General features: G+C 31.5%; 1 protein-coding gene across 1 annotated transcript in view; it reads left to right on the forward strand.

Annotated features, from left to right (window-relative positions):
- Positions 1 to 5,086: 5,086 nt before the first annotated feature.
- The window catches only part of LOC148276121 (uncharacterized), a 30,707-nt gene continuing 15,202 nt past the window's right edge, over positions 5,087 to 20,591 (forward strand). The window contains exons 1-3 of the mRNA XM_088234735.1: positions 5,087 to 5,283; positions 11,437 to 11,539; positions 13,003 to 13,195. Coding sequence (XP_088090861.1) covers positions 5,267 to 5,283; positions 11,437 to 11,539; positions 13,003 to 13,195 — 313 coding nt within the window. The 5' untranslated portion in view covers positions 5,087 to 5,266. The remainder of the gene's footprint in view (positions 5,284 to 11,436; positions 11,540 to 13,002; positions 13,196 to 20,591) is intronic.

The raw sequence follows: 20,591 nt of genomic DNA on the forward strand, positions 1-20,591 counted from the left end.
TAAGCTTTTCGAAAAAATGTATTAATTTTTTTTTTTTTTAAGAGTGTTAAAAGTGTTTCTAACTAATAAATGTTTCTACTATATATATAAATAAGTATTCGGAAGTTGCGATTGAATAAATTAAAATGCATTAAATGTAAATAACAAAAGCAATAGACACCATAACTAACAATACATAATGTTTTTACTTATTGTATTTTCTTAACTTTCTTATATTTTTTTAAATCGCTTCTTTCTGACTTTTTTTGTTGTTGTATTTTTTATTTAACAATATTTTGAGTTTGTACAATTTTTTGTAGACAAGGACTGGATTCAACTCCCCGGGGAGCTGTTAATATAACCATATTACAATGGAGATGAATAACATTTTAGAGATGGTAAAATAGAAGTCTAGGCATCTACAGGGCTTATAACCTGTCATTGGCTAGTTTAAGTGGCAAGTTTACACACTGTGTAACATTCGCCATTCTGCCTAGACTTCTAAATTACCTTCTCTAAAATGTTCTTCGTCTCTGTTGTAATGTGTTAGTATTTTTTATTAGTTTTTTGATCAGATTTTAAGAAATTGCTAATCCCATTAAGTCCGCCATTTAACCGTGTATATCTTTGTTTTATTGATGAAAAAAAAAGAGTGTATTATTATGAATAAAGATTATTTTTATTATTATTGTTATTATCATGAATTATTTACTCATTTGTTGTAAACTAATGAAGGAGAATACAATAATAAATAAATTGCCGCCGTGACATTTCTAACTAAAAAAGTTTCGATCCAGCACGCGTTTTTAGTATTTTTCGGGTACCACACTCGAAAACTGCAGTTATAAGTTATAAATAGTGATAATATTGCAGTTCACGATCAATTGTCTTGCAAATAGACGACTTATTCTTAAAATTTTGTACATAGTTAATTTTATGATTAAGTTGCTTGTTTTTTAAATGTACACGAAGTTTATGAGTCCTGAATGATGTGCTTCTGGTTATATTCTTCTAGGATAATTCAAACGAATTCATTATTTAATTTTCGTGATACCCCAATTGTCATAATACCCCATATTTATGATTTTCCAAGAATCTTCAAAAAATATATATGAATTCCAATTAAACGAGAAAAAAATGGTGAATGATCTTTTCGTAAATACATGGACCTAATATTTTTTAGTGGCTCCGTTGTGGCGATGGCATTGAGGTATTTAACTAGAGTAAATATGAGCGTACGAAATATGTTCCCTCAACCTGCGGCCAATCGGCATATGTTTGATAGAACGGACTTAAGCCTGTGCGAGCGTTCACCGACTACTTTTCTCCTCGCAATTACTAAAATGCCTCTTTGTACGCTTAGATACTGCACAAATCGATTTAGAATGGTATAACCTTTCACCGGTAAGTAATGTTTTTATCTTGATCAATACTTGTTTAAAATAGCTATTTTAATGTTAAAAAACGTTTTATCAATATGTTACCAGCATACCGCTATCTCTTGTCTCTGTCCTGCTGAGTTAGTCGGGCGTATAGTGAAACGATAAACAAAGGTGATGCGTATGCGGAAGGGAACAACATACTGAATAGAACTTACAGTAGACCGATGTAAACAGTCCGTGCTTTTTACTGTACTACTTGTTTTGCTTGTGAAAGTTGACGTGATATGACGTGACGATACTTGCTCCCTCCGCTGGTCATTCCTCTCCTTTGAAGACGACTTTTTACTTCGGATTTGTATAGTGTTATCTCTATATATTATATCTCAATAAGCGTTGGATTGTTTAGTTGTTTTTATTATTTTTTATTGTGAGTGGTTTTTAATTCATTTTAAATTCAGGTTTAGTTTTCAGAATTTTACTTTTATTTATTTGTGTACATGGTTATTTACTTAGGAAATTTATTATACATAGATATTTTTATATAATATGCGTGTCTCTTATTCTTTTTTTGGAAAAAAACTCATTGAGAGACAAGCATGTAACAATATTTATTTATAGACGTATTCATAATTTAACGAGATATACAAAAGCAGAATAAAAAAAAGGACATATTATAAATCAATAACTTAATATGATTTAAAATATTTCTTTGAAAGGAAAGGGTCTTTTAAAAAAATGTTTGAACTTATTTATAAGATAAATAGAATGCATTGAAAAAAGTGTGCCTTTTTTAATACTTTATGGAATTAAAACAACGATAAAAGCACAACCGCGATACTAATTGTCTTATAATCTAAGTGCAAAGGATGAGCTTTACCAAAGTAAGGTTATAGCGTGGAAAACTTTGCATTACTTTCGATATTAGTTACTTATTGCATGAGTACATAATTTTAATGTCGAAATTATTATGTTAGGGGCTTGTGAAAACATTTGTTGTTTTCAACAAGAACAACGTTTCTATTTAATCTTAGTTACAAAGTTCGTTTCATGATCGATTGCATGTCTTTCTGTAACTGGGACAAAATATTACCAAGCCAGTACTTACCTATCATTAAAGTAAGTACTACCTAACTGTAACTGAACTACTTTAAAACTACAAGGAAAATCATTAGGTGCTTGACATTTTAGCAAACTAAATGATTAAACAAAATACAATTTATCATAGTTTATTCGATTAGAATTTGTTTATTTCTGTTTTAGATAAATTGGTAGTCTAGTTCCAAAGTTTTGAATCAAATTCTCAATATTTCATTTCTTGCTTTTTAAAAAAAAATTATATTCCAGTAAAATGGCTATAAAGTGCAGAGCCAATTCTACCATATAAACATGAACATAATCATAAATATAAACAAAAATATAACAATAAACACAAATATAAACATAAAATAAAATTTTATATTGCAGCACTTATGGTGGTCTTAACATATCGCGCCATCGCTCGAACAACGGTGAATGGATCCACCTTGCAGTGGCTTGGAGAATTTCGTTATTAGAGTTTTTTAGACGTTTCCATAAGCTCCAGGCTCTTTGGCGAAGCAGGGCAGCGAAGGTGTTTATTCGTCCAGCTGTAAACATTTCAGAGGCACTGCAGTACCTAGGCAATCCGAATAATTGTCTGTAAGAGTTGTTATACATGATCCTTAATTTATTCCACGCTTTATATATTTCATCTATATACCATACTTGTAAAAGCCCTCCGCGCGTTTATGTGACTTATTTATTTATTTATTTATACTTACGCCCAACGAGCATTTTTAAGGACATATTTATATTTAGAAAATTATTATAAAGGAAAGTAGAAAGACACAATGGTATTTAGTAGACTTGGTGGGAGTGGAAGCGGAAGAGGGGTGTTTATAATTGAATTTGATTCAGTGATCGTTTAAAAGAAGACAACTTGTTATCAAAGAAATCAAGACTGGTATGTTTGTTGGCAGACCTAAGAATTCTGGGCATAGGGGAATGAAAACTATAGTTAGTTCTATGGTTATCGGTATGAAAGGGTAAGTTTTGTCTGAGGTTTCTAGTTGGGATATTTAATTTTATTGAGCTCAGTAGTTCAGGCGCATCAAAGAGGGAGTTGAAAATTTTTAAATACGACTAGGAGGTCGGATTTATTTCAACGGTCTTGAAGAGAAGATATATTAAAAGTTGTTTTTAACTCATTATATTTCTAACCTAACCTCCAGCCTATCTTTCTGAAAATCTATGTTGAACTGATTCAATATTTTTTATGTAAACATCATAATATGGAAATCAGATAACGGAGGAATAATTAAATAAATAAATTAAAATATGAAGAGTAGAGCGAAACGACAGTGAGCTAAGCATTTAAAGACAACTATGTAAGTAAATGCCAATGATACAAGCTGTAAACACATATTGACAGTATTGTTTCTGAACTGCCTACAAATCACATAATATATCTGACTGCCGAGCATTGTCATTTTGTATTTTACTTTGATGTTTGTCCATGACCTCATATACCAGAATGTGCAATTTAAACGCAGCACGAAGCCTTTTGAGGTACTTTGCTTCCGCTCTCTCGTGATCAAGAACTATTTCCATCCCGATAAAAGCGAATACCGAACATTTAATCCTTTGCCTGCGATGGGGTGCAGGAATTCATAATAAGCCGGCTGATAGTGGGTAACCCTTTACTGGTAGATAAAAATGCTTCATACAAATGTTTTTCATGCGGCACATACATAACCGTTAAGATGTGATATCTACAACATCCAATAAAAACAGGAAGTTTGTTCAGCGAATAACAAAATGTCGCCACTAGAGATTTGTCGATGTTTAAACATGAATATATTTTCCATAAAATTGTCTGTTATTTTCCGTGTATTGTTCAAATCCACACGGCACGGTAAAATTAGGAAAGACATTTATTAGACTATTTTTTATTTATTCAGAAAATCGAGTACAGATTTGTCGATCTTATGGTGTACTGGTTATTGCGTTTGCCTGGCATTAAATAAATAAATATACTAAAAAACATTATAATACAATAAATAACAGTTGATGTTACTTTATCATACCGGGTGGAATTTTTATCATTGTGTAAAATGGCCAATTCCGCGATATCACGCAGTGGGCTCGTGGTTCGCACGTGTTCAACAGTCCAGTCTCCGTGAATGTGCTTTAGTGTAAAAAAGGGTTGTGCTAGAAATTAAAATTCTGGAGGAAATTCGCTGTGACAATTGAAAAAAAATCCCACTAAACCTAATTTTTTTCCTAAAAGGTGTTTCACTAAAACCTAAATAATAAATGACTTTAGGAAATATTGAATTTAGAGATTCAAAAATAATTTTTCATACATCATCCCTTTAAGATTTTTCCCTTTTGCCTTTAAAACATCATGTATTTAGTTGAAACAATGTAAATGATAGTTATATCCTTAGAGTATCACAATAAACATTAAAAAATGCATTCAACAGGAGAATAAAGTTCCATTAAAGTATTTGAAAATTTTATTACAAAATAGTGTTTTTTTTAGTTCTTACCAAATCGTAATTAAAAATCGAAGTTGTTATTTAAGTACTTACCGACGAACGTTCAATTTTAATAATATTTTTTAATGACTACATTGCGCAATTAAATAAATTTCGAATTTCAAATTAAAACCTCTGATTAAAACCGTCAAGTGTCTAAACAAAAGCAGTATAAATGTAATTTTATTAAAGATGGCGTGTGTCGGATTTGAATAGTGCGAAATTAAATAAAATGGATAATAAAACAGAAAAATGAAAATAACAAAAAAGATTGCAGAGATTTCAACATAAGTTACAAATTATTTTAACCAGTAAAACTGAAAAAAATCAATTCATAACCCTTTAAACATGGTGATAGAACTGAGGTATATTTTTTTATGCGTCTAATTTATATATATAATATATACATACATAGAATTAAGAATAGTCCAGAAACCGCATACGCACATCAAACAGAAGGCGACGTAACTACGCTCAGTACGCAACTTCTGATTCGAATTTAACCATGCCGTGTGGTGTCCTTTTAAAGTGTAAAAATACTACTACGATCTTAAAGAAACAGGATGCAATCACATTTCATGGGTAATTATCAAATGAATGTGTATGTCACAAATGCATCACTTAAAAACTGAATTATTTTTCCATCTGACAGATTATCGAAGAAAAAAATGGGAATTTCGTTAGTGTTGCCAGGGTAGTAAAAATGTTTACCCTACTTTGCTCATATAATAAAGGAAATAATGAAAATCGAACCTCGTATTCAACAACGCCGCGGTGGACATTTGACTGACATTATCTTTAAAATATTCAATATTATTCAACATGACACAAAAATATCCGTTTTACGTAAAATAAATTTTGTTTTATACTTTAAGTTTAAAGTTCATTAATTCAATTACTCTTATTAAATGACCCTATACTTACCTACTCTGTTGTGTCAATCAATGTTTCCGAGTGCGCAATAAAATTTTAGAAAAATTAACAATTTGTTTTTTTTTTTTTACCTTACATTTGTGTTATGGTTATATTCTTCGCGATCTGACAATATTACGCGGTGACTTCAAGTATGCGCGCGGAGAAATGTGTCTAAGTAAGGGAATTATTGGACACAGTCCGATGTATTCAAATACGCTCTACGCTCCTTCTGGACTATTCTTAATTCTATGCCTCATACATTGTTTTATTTTTATTTTTATAAATTGTTTATTATGGGAAGTAGAAACACCCTAAAACCCGGAAAAGCGCCTAGTTTTATCTGCTGTCTTCGGACGTACGGTATACAAATATGGTAATTATTTTTGAAAAAACGCAAAGGATAACTAATACAGTAAATTATTTTCCAATACTTTTTCTAAAAAAACAACGAAATCGGTGCAGTTTTAAGGTTGGAAAAACAAGACAACGAAACGTCGATTAGGTCTATTTTAGTTTGGCATAATCAGTACAACGTGCAGTTGACTTTTTTTCACAGTATCATCGGGGAGACATCTGCGAAATAGTGTCAGAAAATCAATTAATACCGCATATCGTCTTAAGAATAATGACTCAACTGAACATAATATACATACATTATAGATGACATACTAGATACATAATATTGCTAGATTAGTCACCCTTTATAATTAATTGCTTGCAGCATGTAATTTCCTACAGTTATTTAATAAAATAGCAACTTAAGTACAAAAGCCGCAAAAACCAGTTTAAAATTAATAATAGAAAAAAAGCATAGCAAAAATGACTTATAATAAATTATGACAACAAACCCATAGATAGTAAATTATTTTTGAATTCACTTAGTGAATTACCAAAAATATCTATTATATCTTATGCATTGTGTTTGTGAATATTATGGTACTGCCTGCACATGCGAGAAAGCGGATTATAATATTCTGTATTCGAAGAAAAGTGCTCTGAATGTTTCAGTACCACGTAACCTATATTGAAAGTTTATTTTGCTAATGAGTGACGTATCTAGGCAGTGATGAAGGATTTTGTATAGCCAAGTAAAGTCTGTTATGTTTCTTATCATTTCAAGACCGGCCATTTAGGTAAAAATGTCAAACGTTCTCATGACTTACGACTTTCCCCTGAACTGTAGCCTATATAATAGTGCTGTTAATTTTTATTTTATTTTATTTATTTCGAATACAAGCAGATGTACAGGTTAAATGAATATAAATAAAAACTATAAAAAAATGTATACAAAGTAGGGCCTGCCATCCTATAATATGTATTCAAATTATACTACAAAAAAGCGACGACGGTTTAAAGTATATAAATAATAAATATACTTTATATTAAAATAAAATAAATATGAACAAACAAGGAGATAGTGGGAAGGAAAAGAAGGAAATCGATAAGGAGTGGTGAAGGATGATTGAAGGAAAGTAGGAGTAGAAAATTGCATTTGATTTAATTCTTAAAAGCAAGAAAGAGACAAAAAATCTATTCTGTTATTCTGAATCAAGCCTATTTTGCTTGTGTCGATTCAACTTTACTATCATATCGCAGATTCATACTCTATGATGCTTCTAACTAAGGACATATATAATGTTTTCGAACTTACAAAAGAAACATTGAAAAGACAAGGTGAATTTTAGGAGATTTAATAGGAGTTTAAGAATTTGATGTTTATGAGTACTGATTAGGATTTGTATGATCGTAGGGAAGGGGGAGTGTTTGAATAATCAGAAAGTGTTGTAATATATTATAATTTAGAAAAATAAACATTAAATAAAAAAATCAAAGGTTATTCATTTTTTACGATAGTATAATGGGGAACCTCAAAGTAATAATTATCTAGAGAAGCCTTTAAGCTCTATAAGTTTTAGTTTGGTTTTTAGTTTAACAATAAAGTGTAATGGACGGTTTCGGTTAGCACTTGCAATTTTCTACCCGAGTAATTGTTGTAATCTGTAGCTAACGTCGTGGTCAATCATAGTAGAATGATTTTTCTCCGTATGGGCGACTCTATCAGGTTATTACTCTAAGGGGGGCACAAACTCAAATACTTACAAACTAACCCCAAGGAAGATGTTTTATGTAGTTTAGTTATTATTTTATTTTGTTCAATTATTCATTTAAAGTAATAAAAATATTTCAAAACGTTTTCATCATTTGCGGCTGATGTTGGTTATTTAATAAGCTTCTCATAAAACATCTTAGAATTGTCAGGAATATGTAGGTACTTTGACTTTTTTGTATCTTTTATTTTTTTAGCCTCGTCGGCCTCGTGGTGTAATGGTCAGCGCGTTAACCTACCATGCGAGAGGTCTCGGGCTAGATTCCCGGCATGGTTGATATGAAACATTTATTCAAAAGGGTGTTTTCACACCAGAATATTTCTTAGTTCCTGGACAGATACCTGATGCGTAAGACTGATCGTCTTACCTTCATGAAACAAAAATGGTTAAAATACGCTGCTATTGGTGTACCAATGCAGTGCCCTATGCACCATTTGTTGAGGAAAGGGAATGATGATGACTTTTTTCAAATCAATTTCTAAAGGACCAGCGTGAGTTTTTTATTCTGGGTGAGGAATGTAAATTTTCGTGTTTACTTTAAAAGTATACGACAATTTACCGTCCACCGATAAATGGTCGAGTAGTAACATATCCAGAGCTGGTATTCCAAACGCTCTCGTGGCCGTATTATCTCGTGTATTTACATACAAAATACACAAGAAAACCTGTTTTCTCGTGCCACAAGAGTGGTTCAGAATAGCACCCAAGGAGAAGTTGTACTATATTCAAAGTCGATTTAGAGACATTGAAAGATTTTATTCTGCCTAGATACTTTTCTTAGCAGTGAAGTTTTTTTTAAAAATATGGTGGCCACCGTTTTTTTAAAGTCTACGATATGCACCCCATGACTCCAATCATTTTTTTAGCCTTGAATTCGCAATAAGGTTTTTATATTCTTCAACGGTTTAATTCCGATCCACCGACCTTATATTTCTATTAATAATATTATTATGTCGTTAAAGACAGAAATAAATCCGTCAGAGAAGAAAAAAGTAGCCTCGTACGAAAAAATTCTGATCGATACCCTAGTGTTTATTTAAAAAAGGACAGGACTTATGTTCATTCTAAAATAAACAAAATTTTCAACCAGCTATAAAGCGGTGTTTGAAATCTTAAAATGTAGGTCTATTCTCTTAGATAAAGATGATATTCATAACTCAAAACACTCAAAATGTGGACAAGTGACGCTTATCAAATAAGTAAATCGTTTGTATATTTCACAAATATTATTGTTATATTAATTTTAAGCGAGCAGCTTAAAGCTGATATGCTTAAATCTATTTTAATGAAAGTTAGCTGTTGGCGCATTTTCACTTTTCCGAAAAAAATCTAGTCCATTTTTGAGCCCATTGAGACTACACATTGAGATCAGCTCTTGTGGCAGCTTATTCCAACCTTCAACAACCCTATTGCTCAGGAAATACTTCCGTGGATTTATATTGAATCTAGTTTTCTCCAGACTGAGACTGGCCTCAAAGTCGAGCATCTTGTTTAAGCTTGAACATGGGATCCACATTTGGGCAGCTATAGTGACTGTAGAGTATCTTGTATGTCTTAATCAGGTCACCCCTTTCTCGACGTTCCTGCAGCGTTGTGAGACCGAGTTTCTCCAGTCTCTCCACATATGGAAGCCGTTTTAGGCTCGGTGACAACTTCGTAGCTCGTCTTTGGACTCTTTCCAACAAGTTGACATCCTCAACAAAATAGGGATTCCATACCTGAAACCCGTATTCGAGAATAGGTCTGATATAGGTTTCGTATATTTTTAGAAGCATATTCGGTGTTATATATATGAGAAGGCTTCTTTTATCAAGTAGATAATTTCATTGGATTTTTTGTTATGTTTAATGTGTGATTATAAATATTATACAGTTTTAAGAAGGGTATATTAAAAAAGGGCGTATGACCTATAATGTTCACCATTCTGCCTTTGTTTGAACATCCATATTTCCATCTCTTGACTATTGTGAAATAAAATAGCTGAAACTTTTATTGATATAGGTTAGATTCTGCCGACTTTTGGAGACATGAAGAATAAAAAATAATAAAAAAGTTTATTTTACTTATCACTATATATGTATACGAGTTTATGGTGCATATTAATATTTCTGGGTAGAATAATGTTTTCATTTTTATTCAGAAAACAAATATAAGTATATGATATTACCATTACATACATTTTTATGTTAATTAAACACATATATTTACATTAACGTTTGTCATTACGTAAAAGAAAAAAAACAATTATTTTATACATAATGGGGACGGACGTCTTACAATAGTTTATTTATTTTATTTGTAATTATTATCATTTTTAGGATAACACATAAATTACAAAAAAATCAAAAAATAAACGGTGTTTTTAACCAGCGCTACACAAAAAAATGTAAATGTAACGTTTAACTTCTTTCTTAAATATGTATCCCCGACTGCACTATTTATTTTCTTTGTTCATTTCATTAAAGAAAAATATTCCCCTGTTAGTATAATTTATTAAATCATGAAAAAAAATAATTTTTTGTACTCCCAGAAGTTACAACAATCTCATTTTGGGACAGAATAATATTTACATAAAGGTATGGTAATAATAATAATATAGTAACAAATAATGATATGGTAACAAGTAATAATATGTACATAAAAACTGAAATAAGATAGGAAGCAAATATATAATACAAAGAAATTTAAACAATCCATAATAAAAATTAAAATTATAAATTTAAATATTGTAAGAAAGAAATATCCGAGGAAAAAAAGAACTTAAAACTAAATTTCACCTTCCACGTACCTCCTCAAGTAGTAATTTTTTTAATGAATACAGTCATTTTTTGACGTTCTATAGGACTCCGGTAGCCCGTTGTACTCGCTACAAGCAAGGTACAGCAGAGACCTTAGACCATACCTTGTCGTGCGTGATCCAGGTACGTGAATATTTTGACTCTGTCGCGTATTATACTGGTGGACGTTACGATTAAAGGTTTAGCCAATATTAGTGAGAGAGTCTTTACTTACACCTTGAATCACCGTTTTTGCAATCTCATAATACGGTATGACCAAAAATGGGAGAATGTCAGTAAGTTTGTAAATGTCTTTGACATGCGTTTCCATTGGTATACAGTATATGTTTCTTATAGCTCTATTTTGTATTACTTGTATTTCCGATACACACTTTTTTGTGGCTAATCCCCAGATGCATAATGATGTTGGGTTGTAGTTGTTTTTAGTATGGGAATTAAGATATTACCACCTGTTTTACTGACGCTTTGTGACGCAGAAACACTACTATTTATTTTGTCTTTATGTATTTGAAGCAAACAATTCTTTTTAAATAACAATTTTATATGTAAAACCTTATTTAAAAAAAAATAATTGAACTGTGGGAACAGTAGACGGTTTTTTAAAAATAACTTTTAAAATTAATTTTTGTATTTTTTCGACCGGTAAAATATTTGTTTTAAAGCACCACCGTTATTTTCCGTTTGTTACCGTTTCCAGCCAGCCGACGGAGAGTGAAGTGTCCGCTCTGGACAAACTAAAGTCTGTGAGGCGCTGGTCCCGAGCCGATAGCGCGACGGATCCCTGGGCAGCGCTTAACCAGGTATTCATATTTTATTTTGTTTTTTTACCCCCATTTATAGGTTGATAGTAAATATACAAAGATCAAACAAACATGAAACAATAAATAACAATTTCAACGCTTATCAGTTCATGGTTTCCCGTTGCCTTCTCTGGTGGATTTTTCTGCCAAAGTTACCTTCCCTTAGCTGGTTGGTTCTGGTTTGGAGGCGCTGCAAATTCTCCTTACATCCTCTCGTTATCTGCTGTGATTACACCGTTGTTAGTGCCCAGGGTTCGCAACGTGGACTCTAATGAGTAGGACTAGTCAGTAGTGTTACCGTTGAATGGAACTGGGCGTTCACAGCATTTTATAGAATCACACCCTCCAGCAAGATGTGACTCACTGCGACCCTACTGACAGTTTGAACCCCCTCTGTAGTTTACCTCTATGTTCTAATTCTCAAAGTACTCTCTTAGTACCCATCCACAAAACCTCTTTCTTCTATAACTCATAGTGTCCATGCGGCTCGGCTTTACCTTCATATTACGGAATCATTTCCCATCCACCATCAAAGATGTAGCTACAGTGTGTCTGTTTAAATCACGCCTAAAGAAACATATCCTTTCTCTTCCTCACTCTCTCTTCCTTTCATTATATATTCAGCTTTTTTGTATTTATGTTCTATTGAATATGTTTTGTAACTTGAATTATAAAAATAAAACTTTTATTCGATTCGTTGGTTGTAAGAAATTGCCGTTTGGCAATAAGCCCGCCAATGTACAATTGGCATAATGTACAAAAAGTTGAATAAATAAATAAAATAAAAATAAAATAACCCATGAGGGTGGGTATTTATTTATTTATCTCATTATACACTCATAAAAATATCACATTAGGATTAATAGCTCCCTAGCGGGTGAAATTCAGTCTTTTGTCTACAAACATTCGGATGAACACAAAATATTCTTAACTTGTGTTTTTATGCCTTAATGTCTAGAATGTGTAGATTAGTCAATTCGTCACATAACTTGGAATTCTTTGGTACAGATCTTCCGGCTTTTCGTATAACTCCTCGTCACTAAAACAGTGTGGGATGTTGATGGATTGAAACCTGTTCTAAGGCATTTAAAAACACATTATTTTATATTTATACCCATTTATAATTATTATATTTATTACGAAAAACATTTTTTTTTAATTACAAAAATAACAAAAAACGTTAATTGAATAAAAAAAAATGTAAAAAATAAATAGTTGCGTTCTTATGATTTACTCAAATATTTCAATTTCGGGGGCCATTTTGAACGAAGTGTAAATAACTCACTATTAGAAAATGGGAATCAAGTTGTGGTAGATTAGGGTTCTAACCTCGGACCTCTGATCCATGAGTCACGACACTAACCACGGGATCACAACCCGGTTAAGTTTTTATTAATTTATTACTTGCCGGATTATTAATTCATCACTTGCCGGATTATTAATTTATCATTTGTCGCGAGCAGGCCGTGAGCGCCTCCCGGCGCGGCTCGCGACCGGCCGCCGCCCCTACACCGCCGCCCTCCGCCGGCCCGCCCTGGGGCCCCCGAGAGTTGGCCAAGGCGGCGCGCCTACTAGAACGCCCCGCCCTGCCCGTCACCTTCGACGATGACCACGAGATGAGGCGGGTGTACTCTCTCATTTACGACGTCTTCCGATGTGAGTTGGAAATATTTCATGACAAATGATTAATTTAAGGATACATAAAAAACATATAATTTGTTAATAAGCATTGGTACCATTCTTCTGTTAGGAATGCTCCCTAGAGCGCGTGTAGCGGTGTTTCAAAGATCTTTTATTTTTACGTGATCATCTCTTAAAAAACACCAATAGACTTTTCAAGAAGAACCGCATCGTCTGCATACTCCGAGTCGCACAACTTTAGGGGAGAGTTAAGTTACATATTCAAAGAATGAATGTATTTTATTTTTGCGATTATTTACGTGTGATGTTTCTATTGCTACCATGATTTTATTATTCCTAAAGTATATTATTATTAATGTATTGAAACGAAAAATCATGGAACTATTCTTAAATCAATTTAGAGGTGATACAATCCATTATGTGCTCCACTCGTATGATATTGCATCGGTTTTTGTTTGTGGCGAACAATGTGTGGTGTGGGTAATGCGTACATTATAATTGCGTCGGCCGCCGACAAAAGCCATTGTGGGCCTATTTTTGTGGCGAATTTTGACTCAACTTGATCACAAAAGCTTTTGTATTGTATTCAACCAGTTGGCGGTAATGTTGGAACCCGGAATGGAAACGGTTAAGTATTTTTTGCATACAGTGAGTGAATAAATATATATTTGTATAGAAAGTGTATACGGTACACGTATATATATATATATATATTGAGTCTTTTACGATTTTTTAATTTTTTTTAAGTTCAAAATAGTGTTTCCTCGCTGGAGTATCCTGTGCCGAGGAAGACATTTAACATTATTTTGAAACATGCCATAAAAACATACAAAACAAAATGAGATTTAGCCTATAAAAACTTCTAAATGAAAACGCTTTTAGCTATTATATTATACAGGGTGTTCTTTAAACCCTGTAACATCCGAAACCACGATGATCAGTATGAGCAAGCAGATATATTGACACATTAAAATAAATTGTTAGAACTAATAAAATTTTAAAAAATAAAATATTAAATAAAACAAATGGTTGCTAACTTCTGCAGGGGAAAAAAGAGGAGGAGGAGGGGGAGTCTGATACACCGTTAACCGCGCGGCCGTGCCCCCATTGCTTCTCACCTGCAGAAGTAAGCAACCGTTTGTTCTTTTTAATATTTTATTTTTACAAATTTTCTTCGTTCTAAATATTTTTTAAATATGCCAATATGTCTTCTTGCCCATCCTGATCATCGTCGTTTCGGATGCGACAGGGTTCAAAGAACACACTCTATATACATACGTATAGTATTTTTTTGTTTCGGTAAAACCGGAAAATACTAATAAATCGAAAATATTTTTTTCAGATTCAGGTACGTTAGCAAACAGAAGAGTCATTAAAACGTAAGATCAATGCGGTGATATGAGCGGTACTGTTTTTCTTACAGTTTTCTGTATTTTTAATGTAACGAGAAATTTTATTGAAAAAAATTAGTTGAAGGAATTACTTTATGATGAAATACACTTCATAATTGAATTATGTATTTAATGTTGTGTAAAATGAGTAAAATAAATTTAATATGCAGAACACGACTGTTCCCATGTTACAAATACGTATGTTAATACATATAAGCAAATATACTTTAGATACCCACATACATGTTATTTGTTGTAAGATTTGTTAAGACTAAAAATATGTGATTTTGGTTTATTTTTAAGCCTTGACAAATGTATTAAAATTTATAAATACATTAGCCACAAATGTAATTGTAGACAAAGAACTAAAACTTGAATATCAAAGTAATAAATACGTATACAAAACGAGAATATCAGATCAATATCTCATACAACATTCTCAGGGACTGAAGTTATTTAATGAACTTTCAGACAAAGCTGAAAAAAAAACTCAGACAACCTTCACAGAAGATGTTGAAAATATTATAATTTACAATAGATGAACTGAAAAAGGAAAACATATTTTGTTAAATGAATGTATCTGTAAGGATTTATAAATTAATTTTCAAAAAATTATAAAAAAAACTTACAAAACTACATATTATACAAGACTTAATATATCTCTCTTATTTAAAGTTCTAAAATCGTATTTTGCTATGATAGGCTTACATCATATTATTATTTTTATAAATTATATAAACAAATTACTATACAGTTCATATATTATACATGTATGTATCAATTTTTTTGTTTATAAATACATTTATTTCTTTTGCTGTAACAACATTACAGCACCATTTAAAGAGGGTTTTTTTTTGTTAAATTTCATAAGTGGCCGAAATTTACTCATTTACAGACGATTGGTATGAAGCGAAGGGTATGGTAAACAAGTATGTCGATCTTTTGAATTCCTTTTAATTTAATTTTTCCACCTTGTACAAATATGAATGATAATAAATTCATCTAAATTAAAAAAAAAAAAAAAAACATTTTGGTTCCTAAAGTAGTTTAGGTAAATAATTGCACGATTAAGCCGCAGTGAACTGTTAAATGGCTCATGTGAAGTTGTTTTGCTAATTTAGTTTCCGTGGCTAAATTTTGCTGAACATTTCAACAATGCAAATTGTTAATAAAATGATAAAATGCAAATTATGTTGAGAGTGATAAAATGCATTAGGTCAATTAAAATCAACACCTGAATTGAATCACGGCAAGTTTTTATGTATTTTACCATCATTTGAAGAATGATACTAATAATTGTTTACGATTCAGAAAAAAACTTATTCCTATTAAATAATTTTTAGTAAATTGTAAAATACAAAAAAATAAATTTTATTGAATTAACTCTTTTTAAACTTATTTACAGAATCCTATTTAAATTTTAAAATTCTTGTTCTGTCGTTGATTTTTTGTTTTTGTTTGATCAAGTTTTAAAATAAATTCGTTTAGTTGATATCATTATGAATTTTTCGTATTAAGTTTATTTTATTTTATTTCATAATCATGCACTTTTTATAATACAAAACATATCATTTGATATTTATGTTAATAACGATTAGTAGGCAACTCACTATTTCTCGTTTTTCAAATGTTTAGTTAATTTTTGTGTATTTTATTGGTGTATATTTGTAATTAATGAAGTTATATAAAATGTTTGAATTATAAAATTATTTATTTATTATATATTTTTTTGTTTGTAAATTTACAGATGAACTTATATTAACTAGTGTAACGCAATAATTAACAATAAACATATATTCACCTAAATTAAATTTACCTAAAAATCTAAATAATACACAAATTAATTATTTGCATCCCTTATATACAAAAAGCATTTCGCTCGAAATATGGAGATGCTTCCAGCTTGCCTGAGACTTTCTGACAACTAATTAAATATTTTAAAAGTTTTATAGTAATGGTTTATTTATTTTATTTAAAAACTTCATCTACATATATAGTTTACAAACATATGCATAAGGGCGGGCATATTGGCTTATAGTAATTTATTCCTACCTACCCAAACCGTTCACATAAATAAAATCGGTGGTATATGAACATATTGTTGGTTTATTAATAATTTCTTTGTGGAACAAAATATGGATAAAAACACATTTTTTATGAAGAGGAGTTGGTAAAGAGGAAAAAAGAAAAATTTAAATATTCAGGAAGTGACATTTCATACGTGATTTGAATGTAAATAAAGAAGGAGCGTCTCTGACATTAGTAAGTAGGTTATACTAAGTAGGTAAAAAAAATATAGCAGTGAATGGGTATTGAGAGGGTTTTCTCGGTACTAGAACGAAGAGTTAGCCCATGCTGTGATAGAGGTTGGAAGAGCTCTCTCAGATAAACAGGCGAAGTGGGATTTAAAAAAATATTGTGAAGTAGTTAAAGAATGTGAATGTGAATGTTTCATCTATGCCTGATACTGAGCCAATGTAGTTGCGTGCGATATTCGGTTATGTGGTCGAATTTGCGAAGATTAAAGATGAAACGTATACAAACATTCTGCAATCGTTCTAACTTATCAAGCAATTCAGCATGGTTCTTTTGAGTTCTAGTCAGTCTTACCTTAGGAAGCCTGAAATCACTTATATTTCTCGTTCCATACCTGTGGAAATCCTAACTGCATTGTATAATTTTTAACATATACCCAGGAAGCAGTCCGTTTTTCAACTAGTAAATATATGTTTTGAGTATTGAACTTTATTTTCTTTTTAATATCCAGAATATTTAATTTCTACAATATAAATTTAATCTTGAAACATGAACCACACTTTAAGTCCACTCTGTTCCGTTAAACTCGATTTTTTTTCAACTCTGTATCGTTTCCAAATAACAGGACAGTACAGCAATAGTACAAGAGTGCCATTAGAATCAATTGGAGTACTAATCAATATTGATGTATGTACAATGTACATTGATGAATTTTACTGTTTGTGAACCTAAAACCGAGTAAATAAGTGAACCAGGGTCCCTCTTTATTTCGTTGAGATACGCAGTAAATTGATTTATTTCTAGGCATTATATCTGTACCTTAAGGCTGAAATGCTGGAAGTCACATTTGGTAAATTGTTCAGGAAAAGGGCTTAAAGTTGTTAAACTATTTCAAATGTATCTCTCTAAGTAAAATTTAATTTATTGCTGTTGTTTTCGAATTATAGGCTTTTGATAAGAATATTTAAGAAAAAAACATCTAAAGTATGGACTATCAAATAACTATTAGACTTTGGTGTTTTTTGTCCTAACCGCCCGGTTCGCGCCCTTATTCCTCATCGGACTGTAGTATAAAAAGCAATGTAGAATATTGAATGAAAAACAATGTATTTATAAAAATTTCTTAAAACAAAAACATTAAATTACGTGCCATGAAATTTAACGACGTGATATTAATAGCAATAAAATAGTAATTGAAAGTAAACAGTATGCGAAAAAAAGTTAAGTAAAATTATGAAATTAACGGCAAAAGAAATTACAAAGTGGTTAAGTATAACCATAATTAATGTAAAACCGAGTTGTGGTTCCGTGGTAGTATTGTGGACTCACGGGCCAAAGGTCCGAGGTTCAAATCCTACTCTACCACAACTCGATTTCCATTTTTCCAGCACAAGTTATTTACGACTTTTGAGAAATAGTCTGAAAATTTAAATACTTAAATAAATTATAAGAACTCGAGTATTTATCTTTAAAAAAGTATGGTTGATTATGACAATAAAACTTAATATTGTGAAAAATTTCTAGCTGCGTCAGAGGTAGTTTGTTATAAAATTGTGGAATTTATTCGGTATCCACTGCTTTAATATCAGCAGATCGTTGAATTTTGTTGAATGCATAAATATTATTACTGCATTACTGGTGTTTTAGAACAAGCTAATTCAGTAGTGGTATATTGGAAGACTCCAATGTTTTGAGCATCAATGGTAATGGTAATTTGGTATATGTATCATAATTTTGTATGTTCTTTCTGTACGACGAACACAATGTTATTTATATATTCAATGCTTTGGTTTGACTTTGATGAGTTTCTACAAATAATTGGATTCTAAAGTTGGCATGCTGTTGAAGAAGTATTTCCAATTAATATTAAAATCGATACACCCCTCCTATTGGTAGAAGAGCTTCTGCTCTGGAATTACCAAAATCAATTATTATTGTGAAACTCGATTGGCGTTCATTGCGTGCTCTCGATAAAACCAGCGATAACAAAGGAAAATAGAACACACTAGTTTATCAGTAGATACATATCTACTATGTTAGTGTATCAAATAGAATCTTTCTAAAAGATGTTTAAAAAAGATGTACCTTTCTTATTTATTTATGGATACCAAATCGTCACCTTGGTGGTATAAAAAGCCACAATTAAAAAAAAAAAGGTTATTGATTAGATTTTACTTCTACAAAGTTCCATATGGAACGATATATTTTTCGGGATAAAAATAGCCTGTATCGATAACCGGTTCTTCAACTTTATTTTTTTTATGTGAATCTATGGCGACGTAGCATCGTTATTCTGTTTTAACATTAATTTATTTTTCCACCAAAACATTTTTACGAGGGAGTAATATTTTTTCAGATATGAAAAGTAACTTGTGACACTTGTCAGCACTTCGGCTATCCCTATGCAAAAAATCACATCCATCGTTCGCTATGTTGCGGCGTGAAAGAAGAATTTATTTTTCCACAAAAAAAAATCCAAGTGATATTCTTTTTCGGGATGAACCATTTCTCAGTTCTCCGGCTATTCCTATGCAAAAAACACGTTGACCGGTTGTTCCGTTGTGACGTGAAGGAAACACAAATCAACAGAAAAAAAAACACTTTTGCATTTATAATATGAGCACGGGTTTGATTTATTCATGATGTATATTCGATATTTTTCCCTTAGATCTTTTGACCACCGAAACTTTTAAATATTTTAATTTGCATTTCGGAGTAAACATAAATATCTAAGTAAGTTGTACAAAATTAAGAGTTAAGTTGTGTGATCGATAGACAAATCTGAGATATCCAATTTAACACTACCGCGAAACTACAATTTAATTCAAAGGTTTTACACTTTTTATTTTCGTTATTTATTTTGTTAGCTTAGTTTATGTACGAGTGTGTACATAAATAATTGTTTTTCCAAAAGTCATACTGAAAGTGAAAGCTCTCGTCTTAGTTGTATTACATATAATTACTTTATAATATGGAAACTTCGCTGGTCTATTAGATTTAAGACTAACTGTGTAAAATATAAAACTTTGTAACTGTACTGTATGTTTCCTAAATAAAATAAAATAAAATAAATAAATAAATAAAATTACTCTGACGTGAACTTAAATTTATGACCACCTGGTGGTGTAGTGGATTGCCCGTAATGCCACTAGGCATGGGTACCGCGTTCGATCCGCAGCAAGGTTGACACGAAAAACTATTCTAGCGGGTGTTTTATCACTACAGTACATTCTCAGGTGTAATTAAAGGTAAGGTAATATATTTCTCTATAAGTACGGTAGGCAGCTCGCGTTGTATTATTTTCTCATTTTAATATTTTATTAACACATGGAGTTCAGTTCACCCATTAAATTCAATAAACAATATTCTATATTCGTCGATAATCAAAAAGACGCCATTATTTCCCGCCAACACGATAGTTCACATGTATTCCGGCTCTCTAAGGAAACTATTATGTTTTCGATTTAATTTGCATGCAGAATGTATTGAGACACGTCACTAACTCCAGCCTGTGTGAGTTGCAACTTTTCGCTAGGAAACCTAACCTCTCAGTAGGTAACTATTATTTACTTAGATCGTGAAAGTTTAACCTCAAAACTGACGATTAAACTTTCCGCAAACAAACTTCAAACAAACTGGGAAAGCTACGAAGTTATATCAGGATACATGGTATAAAATACATTCACTTTCAAATTCAGGTACGCGGCTCGAACTTTTGTCACAAAATTATTCCATCAACTTAATTTATAACGTTTTCTCCCAGC

Source organism: Micrasema longulum, unplaced genomic scaffold (assembly GCF_059751315.1).
Source record: "Micrasema longulum isolate JH-2025_06_02 unplaced genomic scaffold, ASM5975131v1 h1tg001275l, whole genome shotgun sequence".
Classification (NCBI taxonomy): Eukaryota; Metazoa; Arthropoda; class Insecta; order Trichoptera; family Brachycentridae; genus Micrasema; species Micrasema longulum.